The sequence below is a fragment of the Aureococcus anophagefferens genome (genome assembly GCF_000186865.1).
Source record: "Aureococcus anophagefferens unplaced genomic scaffold AURANscaffold_53, whole genome shotgun sequence".
Taxonomy (NCBI): domain Eukaryota; class Pelagophyceae; order Pelagomonadales; family Pelagomonadaceae; genus Aureococcus; species Aureococcus anophagefferens.
This window is the reverse complement of record NW_008705606.1, coordinates 147,851-160,129: the sequence shown is the minus strand read 5'-3', so window position 1 is coordinate 160,129 and position 12,279 is coordinate 147,851. Positions and strand designations below refer to the sequence as shown.

Below are 12,279 nucleotides of genomic sequence, written 5' to 3'. Positions count from 1 at the left end.
GACCCAAGACCCTTTACCTTCGCTACATGGTAGATTAGCTCACTACGGCGAAACTTTAGAAAATTCGCTTACAGGCTAACACTTTAAGAATCTCTCCTCGTAACAGAAATATGGGGGATGAAGAAGAACCTCCAGGACCCAGGCGTAATCCTGGATCGTACTATCGATCAAATAGGCAGGTATGTCAGCCGCAATCGGAGTGGGCCGGGGGGAAACCACTGGCAAGTGTAGCGGGAATTGCCCCTTCAAGGTATACTTCTCTTATTAGCTTGAGGTTCATAGTGCAGTGGATATATGCTAGCTTAGTTGCTCACTTGTATCTTTTGTACGAGGATACGCGGAAGCGGTATCCTCTCCTTTCTTTATACAGTGAAGGCTTTATTCCCTTTACACAAGGGCAAGATCCGAGCCCGGGACATCGAGCGACCCACGGGCAACGTAGCTGCCGTGCCATGCCCCCTGTTGGGGCTGGGGCTGAGGCACCTGTTCTCATTCAAGGTTGCGTGGCTAGCGACGGTGGATATATATCCACTTTTAGTGACGTTGCTCCTTTTTGCTTTCTTACTCACTTAGCTTACTCAAGCGATCGGAGGCGGAGAGCCCCCGATCCCATTAGCCTACGGGCCGGAGTAAGTAGTCTACCTAATTATTAGCATATCCTAGTCCTAGAGTCGGGCTTGAGGGTAAACTTCCTTTACATTAGCGGCCACTTGATGTAATTTCTGTGGTGTAGCGCTATGGGCAGTCCCAATCCATGGGGGTATTTGTACATTCTCCATCTGCAAGTCATTTCTTCGAAATGCAGGCATCTGAGCGATCAATACGTCGAAAATAAATGGCAACTTTTACCACTGTTTCTGAGACTAATGAAGCAACACATAGCATCCTTTGACTTTTTTGTTGAGACAGAGATAAAGAACGTTGTCGCTGCGGAGCGTGACGGCGTTTTCAAAGAGATCAGAAGACACAAATTATATCAGATCTAATCAATGTAGGCGCCGAATCACACTGTGCGCTCAGAGGTTGACCCTAATTTTTATTTGTCGTATACCGACGTTTATGTCGGGGTACCTTCCATTGAAGAGGATGCTTTCACGAGCACCGCGGCGACACCCTTTGAGTGTCGGCTGCGCGACTGTACTTACAGCGCTCCAATCTACGTCGATGTGAGGTACCGTCGTGGACCACAAATCGTGACCACGAAGAGGGTCCCGATCGGATGCATCCCAATAATGCTGCGATCGAGCAAATGTGTTTTGCATAACCAATCGTGGTCACAACTTGAAGCACTAAAGGAATGTCCTCACGATCCAGGTGGTTATTTCGTTGTCAAGGGTGTCGAGAAAGTCATATTGATGCAAGAACAGCTCTCCAAAAACCGAATGATTATCGAGCTCGATGCGAAAGGATTTGTGTGTGCAACTATCACAAGCTCAACCCACGAGCGCAAGAGTAGATGCTCTATCGTTGTCAAGCAAACGACGCACGGGCATCGAGTCTACCTCAAGCATAATACTCTTGGCGACGAAATTCCAGTGGTCATCATACTCAAGGCGATGGGAATGGAATCTGACCAGGAAATTGCAGAACTTGTTTCATCTGCAGATCTCAAGATTGCCAATATTTTTGTGAATTCAATGGAAGAGCCATGCGCGGCTCACGTTAAGAGCCAGAAGCAGGCTCTTGAGTATGTTGGTCAAGCAATTAGGGCCAAGCAAAAGGCACAATCTGCCGAGGGGTCGCTTCCGCAATACTTTCCTCGCTCACGACAGCCCGTTTCTATTGAAGACGAGGCTCGTGAAGTTCTTGCGCATGTTGTCCTCTCGCATGTACCTGTAGAAGACTATGACTTTGTAGCAAAACGTACCTATATTGGTCACGTTACAAGGCGTGTGCTTGCTGCATCTTTGGACAATTCGCTGTTAGACGACAAAGACTATTACGGGAATAAGCGGCTTGAGCTTGCCGGTCAGCTTTTGAGCCTCTTATTCGAAGACCTCTTCAAGCGTTTCAACGCCGACCTCAAGCGATCAGCAGATCTTGTCCTGCAAAAGCAAAATCGCACCGCTGTCTTTGATATTGTCAAGTCAACAGTCTGGCGAACTGACACTATCTCTCAGGGCTTTGTTCACGCCATATCCACAGGGAATTGGGTGCTGAAGCGATTCAAAATGGATCGGGCTGGAGTTACCCAAGTCTTGTCGCGCCTATCTTATGTTTCTGCCATTGGCATGATGACGCGCGTAAACTCTCAATTTGAAAAGACGCGTAAGACATCAGGCCCTCGTGCACTGCAACCCTCCCAGTGGGGAATGCTTTGTCCTGCCGACACACCCGAGGGTGAGACGTGCGGCCTCGTAAAGAACCTTGCTCTCCTTGCACATGTGACAAGAGATGCGGACGCTGAAAGAATTAGAAGTTCTTGTTTTGACCTGGGTGTCGAGCAGCTGGGCTATTTGAGTGGTGCAGAACTGAACTCGCATCCTGGAGCGTATCTTGTCTTCCTCAACGGCCTTGTTATTGGAGCCTGTCGGAGACCACACAAGTTAGCAGGCGCGTTGCGGTGCATGAGACGCTCAAAGAGAATAGGCGAATTTGTTTCTGTCTACACGCACACGGTCCATCGGGCAATTTATGTCGCCTGCGACGGTGGACGTGTGTGCAGACCATTGATAGTTGCGGCGCATGGACATTCACGATTAACGGCAGCTCGGCTCGCAACTGCATTTGCCAAAAAATGTCTCACTTCCCATGACCGATCAAATTTAGGGGAACTTTCCAACCGGATGCGATCTCGCGTATCGGTCGAAAATTCTGCAGGAGCCCTGGATTATTTAACTACGGCTGGAATCATTGAGTACGTTGATGTCAACGAGGAGAACAATTGTTTTATTGCATTAGACGAGCGTGAACTCACACCACGCCATACACATGTTGAAATCGACCCAGTTACAATTCTCGGCGTTGTGTCAGGCTTAGTTGCCTTCCCGCATCATAATCAGTCACCACGAAATACGTACCAATGTGCTATGGGTAAACAAGCAATGGGCTCGGTTTCAACAAATCAGTACGAACGCATGGACTCACTCTTGTATTCTCTTGTGTATCCACAGAAACCCATGGTGAAAAGCCGCATTCTTGACCTTGTTCAGTTTGACGCCCTTCCTGGGGGCTGTAACGCAACTTTGGCTGTCATGTCTTACTCTGGCTACGATATTGAAGATGCGATAGTTCTTAATAAGGCATCACTCGACCGAGGATTCATGCGGTGTGTTGTTGTCAAGAAACACCAAGCATCAATTCGACGGTAAATCTGCACGACAGTAAAATATGGACCCACTTCCTGCTAAGGTATGCAAACGGCGCTTGTGATCGTACGACTGGTCCGCCACCTGCTACCTCGTTTGTGCAAGGTAGGGCACAAGTGAACCCCGCCCCTGGATCGCAGGGCAACTCAGGTACAATCGACGCACGGTACAAGCGGTATTCCGCTCTTGACGATGACGGCATTTGTAGAGTTGGAGAGAAGTTAAATGACCAGTATATAATGATCAATCGTGAGATTCCTGTCGAGGACCGCGATTCATCTATTTCTGGTCATGGTCGAGGTAAATCTTTGCAAATGGTCCCCACTGTATGAGATTCTTCGTTGCTTTTGCGCACTAGGGGCTCGTTCTGGTCGTGTCCGATTGACAAGCAATGACATTGGCGGATCTACAGTATACAAATCACAGCCATGTGTGTCATTGTGCTGTGTCTCATTTAAAAATTTTGCAGCAGCTTGTCCCTACAGTTACAAAGCACCTGCATCAAGTGTAGTGGATCGTGTTTTATTGACAGCGAATGATACGGATCAATTCCTGGTGAAGGTTATGGTGAGACAATGCCGTCGACCGGAGGTCGGGGACAAGTCTACACAGAGTATGATCATCGAATCGGGAGCAATGGGTCTTGACAACGGTCTCCACGTAGATTTGCAAGTCGCCACGGGCAGAAGGGTGTGTGCGGTGCAATTGTGCCACAAGTTCCACATTAGTATCTCTGATGAGATCCTCAGAGTCTTATCTATATTTGGCAGTATAAACCCACTATATTCATCAAACTAGGAAGACATGCCATTTTCAGATGCGGGCATCTGTCCTGACGTGATCATGAACCCTCATGGCTTTCCAAGCCGAATGACAGTTGGGAAGATAATTGAACTCGCTAGCCCTGCGCAATCGTGTCTTGATTCAAATCAGACCCCTATCTAGGTTGCTGGCAAGGCGGCTGTGTGCACTGGTAGGCAGGCATACGGCACAGCCTTTGGTGAGGTGCATGGTTCAGCTGATTGTGCGAGGTCAAATCAGCGTACAGACCCAAACTATCGAATCAAGGGATGGCCGTTGCAGGGTCGCATCCGAGACTCTAGTCGCATACGGGTTTTCTTACATTGGAAAAGAATTGTTGTATTCGGGTGTCGCAGGAGACCCGCTTCGAGCTTATATATTTATGGGCCCAGTATTTTACCAAAAGTTGAAGCACATGGTCATGGACAAGATGCACGCACGCGCGCATACCTCTGCGCCCAATTGAGACGACCAAACGATTTAGTTTCCAGCCTGTGTAGGCGCGGCATCATTCAGAGTGTTTCAAATTATAAATTGAATGGTTGATTTCCTGTCAATCACCCCAGGTCCGCGAGCGCAGCCCGTTGCCGTGTCATATGAGCAGTTTGAAACGCTATTCCTGTGCATGAATGCGAGAGTAATTGACTTGCAAGCAGGCTAACGCGACAGCCGACGGAAGGGTGCTGCTCCCCGCTTGTATCCGATTGCTAACATCTGCTGTAGGCGTTCTCGAGATGGTGGTCTTCGCCTTGGTAGGGCCCCACCTCATGTGTATGCACATGCGCATAGTTCACATTAGGTGAAATGGAGCGGGATTGTCTCATATCATATGGTGCCGCAAACCTGATAACAGAGAGGCTCATGATTTCCTCTGACCAGTTTGATGTGTATGTCTGCGAGGGTTGCGGCCTTCTTGGGTATTCAACAGTCCAATCCATGCCGTGCATGGAAGTTCATGGAACTGTGCAGTAGAGATGGAGGGAGCCTTAGGTCCCTGATGCAGAGCCTTCAAGCACTCATAGCAGTTGGTGCCAAAATTGTAGATCAGATGAACACATGGCGCCGCTTTGCATTCCCTACGCTTGCAAGCTTCTCTTTCAAGGTAAGTGTTATCTTCCTATCTATGAAGCATATCGAGACCGCCACGCAGAGCTCCAGAGTATGAACGTCACACCACGGCTCACGTTGGAGGACATGTAAAGCGACTTTTATTATTACAAGTCACGTCAGTCGTCCGACATCAAATAGTGATCGGTCTTGCCACATAGGCGGCTGCAACTGCGCTGCATGGCAATCATAAGGTTTGGATCAGGCCAGACAAGTATGGCTTGGAGATGAGGCTCCACTTGCTTCTATGCCGTGAGACAAGCCGCTCTTTGCAGAATCATAGTCCCTAGGGAGTTTGTTCTTATCATTGTGCTAGCTACTCATCCATGAAATGCACACATGCCGCTTTTGTCTACACAGTTGGGTCTCAGCTTATCCCATTCTCGGGCAATCACAAGCCATGTGCTACATCCTCGTCAAATCGCCGAGAATGGCTCAACGCAAATTCTGCTCTGCTCGTTCTCCCCGCCGATCAAAAACCCAGCCAAAAGACGAATGCCAGGGCTATGGAGCTGCCTCTATCAAACGCGTCGGTGACGATTTTTCATTGCTTTCCCCGTCAAAATCCCTCAAAAATCGTCACGGCCGCAGGACGCTAATCTGCCCGCTGAAAAGCAGATGGGCATACACCATCCCAAGTCGCGGGTTGTCCGCTCGCAATAACGTGAGGTTTCGTGCCGTTGCATGTGGTCCTGCACCGAACGTCACGCCCACACCCGGCAAGCCCCCCCCCCCCAAAGTGACCATTCACAGAAGCCAGCCACAATAGGACTGTGCGTCCCGTTGCAAGTTTGGCGCATCCGACAGACGGGTGACAGTCCGATTGCCCACCCCGACGGATTTATGGTCGCGGTTGTGGCGGCAAGTGGAGGTTATTATCATAGCGCACGCTGCGCCTTCCCTGTAATTCGCAACTCGTAGAGTAAGAATTTGGGAAGCGTAGCGGAGCAGAAGTTTCCACTAATAGCACGGTGGTGTGTCTGTGTCCTCCGGGAGTTTAGGAAAAGACAAAGCGTCTTGCCATCGAAACCAAAATCGACGCGGTCTGGACCGACGTTTCAATTGGGGTATTCCTCAGGTGATTAATATTCTACGTGCGCCAACTCGCCGCTGGTGCCGCGCGCCGCGCGTGGGACCCCCCCTGGGGGCTTTCGAAACGAATCGAAACACCGTTTTCGCGCGTCAGCGCCCGGGTCTCGGCCAGAAGATTGGTTCGAGGATGCATGCGGACCCGGGCGCGGCGGGTCTGCGCCGTCGGGCGCCGTGAGTTGCGCGCGATCGCGGCCGAGGTCGTCTCGGTGAAACGAGCGGAGCCGGCGCGCCGCGCGCGCGGACAGATGAACGAAACTCGTAACCTCAACGATCGTTCGTCGAGCGCGAGCGGCTACGATGATGTGTGGTGTTCGTTCCGGGCTCTGCGGGGCGAGCTAGGCGGTGCCCGCGGAGCTCGACATCCGCGCTTTCGTGCGCGGCCGTCAGCGGTCTTCAAACCGCAGGCGGTGCGGCGCCGCAGCGCACGCACGACGTCAAACAACACGCACGATGTGTGGCCTCGTACATCAAGTCTAACAACACGTCCGGGCACGCACGGGACGACATCGCCTCGCCCGCCCAGCCGCGGCGCATCGCAACTGCAGCATCTCAGACTAAACCGTCACTTTTGCCTTCACGAGTCACGTTGAAGTTCACTTCGACCTCCACTTCTGGTTCCGCGGGAGGGGAGCTTTCGGGCCCCGGGCGCGCGACGGAGGCGCGGCAGAGGCCTCCCTGGCCCAGTCCCCGCACCTCCGCCCAATATGGCATATTTTCCCGCATCTGACTGCTCTCCATAGCCCTCCTCCCCGTGTAAAACGAGACGGACAGTTATTGCGTGCGCGAAGCTTTAGCTGTGGTTATCATAATACCCTGCGTCAATGGCAAGGAAAAAGCAAACGAGGCCGCCGTGCCGGTAGGTGTAATCTATCGCCTTGATCGCGGTTTGCGTCGATCGCGCGTGTTTGGTGCCAGACTGTGTGTGTGTGGCAGTGGTTCCATGGCGTTGGACTTTGTCCGAGGCCGTGGAAAACGCCCAGCCTGGTGTGGTTTTGTGCCAGGGTGGCGCTGCCAGGGTGGGAGGAGTCCTGCTCGCGCGAGCAGGCACATGGCCAGTTGACGCGATGCATAGATCGCGGTACGAGTCGTGATGTTGCATTAAGCGGACCCGAGCTGGCGGTCACATTTTCTGTGAACCACTCTGGTGTCCCGGCCGCGGTTAAGGATTGTTGTTGCTGCGGACGTAGTAGACGGCGATGCTGCCGTCGTCGATTGGCGGCCCCGAATGGTACTACTTAGTATTTTCTATGGCTATGGTTGTTTCGCACATTGCCCTGGCCACACTGCCTTTATTTACGTGAACAGGACAACCTAGCCAGATAACTCAGCCGGCTGGACTGGGTGGGCCGGTACCTCGGTTCCGTCTTGCAGTGCGCATTTTGCCTTGCTGGGCATACCCACAGGGGGGCCTAGGAACTGTGCAGTTCCATGGGCGATGGCATGCACGACTGAGGCAACACCGTTCATGCCAACATGATGTGGATATGTCTGCTGGGTGGATATTGGGGCGTTTGCACGCCAAGATTTCACAAAGTCAGAAAAGCATAGGCAACCATCACCATCTTCATCTGCATCTGCGATGAGCTGGTTTACTTCATCGTCATCATAGTCTATACCCACCAGTGCCTTAATGGAAGCTGCATCCAACTTGCCGCTGCCATTGATATCGAGGGTTTGAAAAACTCGTCTCATGTGCTGCTCATCCAGGTGTATACGCCGCCACATGGTGGCAGCCAAGAACTCAGTAAAGTTTATCTCCGTCGTGCGAGAAATATCAATCGCCTTAAATATTTCGATCATTGTAGTATCATCGACGCTCTTGCATTCATCACAAGTTGAGGAAGCGTCTGCAGTATTCTGGTCGTGGCCCTTGGGACCACCTGATATAGGAGCGCTTCTCACGGCACTCGCTAGCTCTTCGTAAGAGATGGTTCCAGAATGATCGAGGTCAATCGACTCGAACAGATTTCTTACGGCAGTCACTTGGCGCGGCGTCATGTTAAAGGCGACCACAGCCAATACAACTTTTTGTAGCAAGGACGTAGCGACAAATTCTTTCAAAGTTCCAAGCAATTCAATACGTTGCCACTTCGGGAGTGGAGATGAAGAATACGGAGTGTTCGCCGCTTTCAGCCAGGGGTGAGTGAGAGCAGCAGCAGCACTCATTCTCAGTTCAGGATCGGAAGTGAGAAGTCTTGCAATGAAATCCTTAGCCATGGGTGAAACTTGAGAAAAAAAACGCTGGGGAAATTCCCAACGACCAGCGATGATACTTCTCCGAATGTCACGATCGTCCCTGCCCCAGAATGGCGGAGCACCAGAGACAAGCATGTAAGCGATCACACCCAACGACCACAGATCACATCGCGAGTCGTAAGAGCCCCTTAACACCTCCGGAGCCACATAGTACATGCTGCCAACTGCACCGTGGATACGTTCATGGACGAGAAAATGCTTTGCAAGACCAAAGTCAATTAGCTTAAGATGGGAGCCCGTGTGATGTTCAAATAGCCAGTTTTCGAGTTTTAGGTCTCTATGGACAACACCGTGTTCATGCAGGTACTGGACTGCGGAGAACATTTCAGTCATGAAACGAGTAGCACAGTGTTCCGTGCGATACTCGCTAGACATATTTACCAAGTCAAATAATTCCCCCCCCGTGCATATGTCCATGACCAAGTATATTTTACGGCAGCCGAAAAACACCTCGCGCAGCCGAACAATGTTTGGATGGTCTAATTGCCGCATTGAAGATATTTCGGAGTGTAACTTATCCACATACTGAGGACCAACTCGATTGATGCTCAGAACCTTACATGCGTACTCGTCGTTTGTTTCCCTGTGAGTCGCAAGGCAAACTGTTCCATAAGAACCATGTCCAAGGACCTGATCAGAGTGCAAATTGTAAATGTCTGTTATATGGCGGCTGGCAGCGTCGTGTTCAACGACACAGTTTTCGTGCAAGTGAGAGCAGAGCCTTGCTAAACGCCTGACTCGTTGTCGCTGAGAATCGAGCTCGGGGCCCAGGTCTCCAAAACTGCAAAGAACTTCAAAATAAACGACAGCTGCATGAAACCACCGCCGCATGTATAAAGGATCAGCGTCCTGCATCATCTCCTCCGCAAGTTTGATCGCTTGGAGCGCATGAGTAACAAGAACGTCACGCGCTTCGGGAGGTAATTCTGGTGGAGACACAGAAGGGGCGCGAGCCAATACTCTGTGAGCGTTCTGGATAACTTCCAGGTGCATCGCAGATTCGGGAGAACTTTCCTCGTTCGAAGATGCTGAGCACATCGCCATTGTAGCAGTTTGCATGCCACATACAGGTAGCGCGGTCCCAGTGGTTTCGGGTGCATGTGTGCTTGTCACACAACCATTTTGCGGAGGCGGAGTGCCATCTATTATGGCCGCCGGTAAATTACCTCCAGCACAGGCGCGAAGATGTCTAACCCATTTACGCCGACGCACCAGTGACATTCGTGGCTCATGAGAAGCGATGCCTTCACGTAGTCGCAGCGATAGCATCCACCATGATAGACCATAGCTCCATCCATCAGCGTCAATACTGGCACACCCATAGTCAACCGACCAACCACTGTCCCAGACAAAGTCTTGTATCGGAGGAGTTTCGTCCTCTGTTTGTACCATGTTTGACAATACAAGCCCTTCAATAGTGATCTGCGCCAACACATTAAAATGTGAAATGTAACGAATCCTACAATAAACGTACCGAGCCAGTCTCGTTGGATAAGTGTCCTCTTTCATACGGCAATAGATGCTTGTGAGACCACCCAACAAAAGGAGCGTGGCGCTCGTTTTCAAAAACCAGCATTGTTGCGGTTGCTGGACCGGTCGATACGCAACATTGTTCAACAACAGTCCCAGTATTGCTCATAGATGGGGCGCTATTGTCATCACGCTGTTCATGGCAGAGAATAGCAATTGATCCTAGAAACTCACACACACGATTCTGATCCAGGGAAACGTGCTGAATATGAGCTGGGTGGGGTTTAAGTCGTTCCTGCCACGCGACTAGGGTACAAAGGAACTCCACACACTGGTCATCGGGAGCGTGGACATTCTGTCCGAGCCAAAGAGCATGCGATATACAATAATATGCAACCATTTGGGCTTCGTGCTCGCGAGTCTCGTCCAAACGGCCGCCGAGAACTGTATCAATAAGAGCATCAGCCTCGTGAAGGAATGGTGTGATCGGCAGCAGCAGCGCTGGCACGGCACGGAAGTGTCGCATTGATGGCAAATGACTTGACGCACTTGGCACGTGCGTTCGGCCTCGCAATTTCTGCTGGATTGTTTTCGAGGGACGACTTGGATTCATAGCCTCACCCCAAATTAACGTCGTACGGGCACGATCTCATGAGTTGCATGGCGATCAAAATTGCGCGTACGCACGGGTATGTAGCCAGTTTCCGGGGGAGAAACTTGTCACCCATGTCAGATGCTTCATCGACCCCAATCGTACGTATAATTTTAACCGTATCAAAGTTAACATATGAGGCAACCCGGGGGTAGATCTGTGGCTCCCCACGATAGAATGCCGGGTTTACGTTGCACCCCAGGATTCGGAGCGAGTGGTTCAGCGGCCAAGACGGCGTTGAGGGCTTTCAGATGCAACAAGAATTTTCCAAATCGGTGGTCATGGCGCCGAGATAGAGCCCGCCAAAGGTGCCCATCACCACTGCCAGAGCCCTCTTGGCCCGGCATCGATTTTCTCGATTTGATCCCGAGCCACTTAATCCGGGATCCTATCGTGGGGAGCCACATCTAGATCATGCGCGAAAGGACCAACTCGCGTCGCCTGTGACGCGGTTGCTCTTCTTTCAGAGAGGTTCCCCCAACGTTCCCCCAGCCGGGACGTTTCACCTGACTTGCAGGCTACTTGCAGTCAGGCATTTTCGCGCCACGGAGAGCGTTTAGCGCTTAGGAGATGGCAACATTTCCCAACCACCTAGAAGGCGGTTCACTGGGTTATGGGCCCACTGTGCTAGCACACTGCGCAGCACAGTGTCGAAGCGCCGGAGCGGCAGCCTCGGGAGCGACCAGAACGTCGCCACACCGCCGCAGAGCGGGCGGCGGCGGAGCGCGCCGCCGGCGGTCCGCCGCGGCCTGGCAATGGCCGGCGGCGATGACTTCGCCGACGGCGGAGGGAGCCTCGACATCGGCGGCCTCGACGAGGGCGACGCCGGCGATGCCGGCAGCCATCCGGCGGCTTTCCCCCGTCTTCGGGGGAATTGGCTGTCCGAAATCGCGCGCGTCCCGGGGCGCACCGTCGGTCCGGATTCATACTGATTCTAGGCGAAGCGATGGGCTCATGGTGGCGGTCACGCGACATGAAGTATGTGTCGCTTATTCTGAGTGAAGACGCAGCGCACGAGTGTGTTCACAACCTGGGCGAGCTTGGCGCCCTGCAATTTACCGACTTGAACCCAGAACAGACTCCTTTCCAACGCCGCTACGTCAGCTACATCAAGCGGTACGCGACCGAGTTCGCGGGGCGCGCTGATAATAAAGTTCACCCATAGGTGCGACGAGTTGGAACGCAAGCTGCGATATATGGGCAAGGAAATTGACGCTTTTGGACTTCCAATTATGTAACAATTTACTTCCTGTTAGTGCGATTCGAGGATTTGGTTGTCACAGGTCCAGGCAAACTGGTCTAGCGTCCTTGGCAGGGCCTACCGGCCCAAGGTGAGATTGCACGGAAGGTACGATGAAGCATACAGGGGAATGTAGGTCAGGCGCTGCCGTGCTCGACACTCTGGAAGCGGAGCTGGAGAAATACGAAGAGCAACTTTTGGAACTGAACAACTATTCTAAGGAACTCACAACCAAGTATAACGAGAAGATTGAGTACCAAGAATGTCTCGAAAAAGGCAAGAGCTTCTTTAAGACAGAGGCGGTGACTATATTTTCGGAGGGTGATGTCGTCAACCCACTTAATGATGCATAA

The 12,279-nt window shown here is 51.8% G+C and overlaps 3 protein-coding genes across 3 annotated transcripts in view; 2 read left to right on the top strand and 1 right to left on the bottom strand.

The window, feature by feature from the left end:
- Positions 1-640: 640 nt before the first annotated feature.
- AURANDRAFT_72696 (hypothetical protein) lies at positions 641-3,585 on the top strand (the record flags this gene model as incomplete). Its single annotated transcript, XM_009043407.1, has 4 exons — positions 641-944; positions 996-3,307; positions 3,352-3,413; positions 3,459-3,585. Coding segments are annotated over 4 exons (2,706 nt in total), but the record flags the coding sequence as incomplete, so codon positions are not given.
- Positions 3,586-7,584: 3,999 nt separating this feature from the next.
- AURANDRAFT_39292 (hypothetical protein) lies at positions 7,585-9,424 on the bottom strand (the record flags this gene model as incomplete). The annotated part of the gene is made up of 2 exons (XM_009043401.1): positions 7,585-8,155; positions 8,216-9,424. Coding segments are annotated over 2 exons (1,745 nt in total), but the record flags the coding sequence as incomplete, so codon positions are not given.
- A 2,017-nt stretch (positions 9,425-11,441) lies between these two features.
- The window catches only part of AURANDRAFT_72694 (hypothetical protein), a gene marked incomplete at both ends in the record, with an annotated part of 6,428 nt that continues 5,590 nt past the window's right edge, over positions 11,442-12,279 (top strand). The window contains 5 exons of the mRNA XM_009043408.1: positions 11,442-11,601; positions 11,625-11,703; positions 11,852-11,920; positions 11,970-12,017; positions 12,063-12,228. Coding sequence (XP_009041656.1) covers positions 11,442-11,601; positions 11,625-11,703; positions 11,852-11,920; positions 11,970-12,017; positions 12,063-12,228 — 522 coding nt within the window. The remainder of the gene's footprint in view (positions 11,602-11,624; positions 11,704-11,851; positions 11,921-11,969; positions 12,018-12,062; positions 12,229-12,279) is intronic.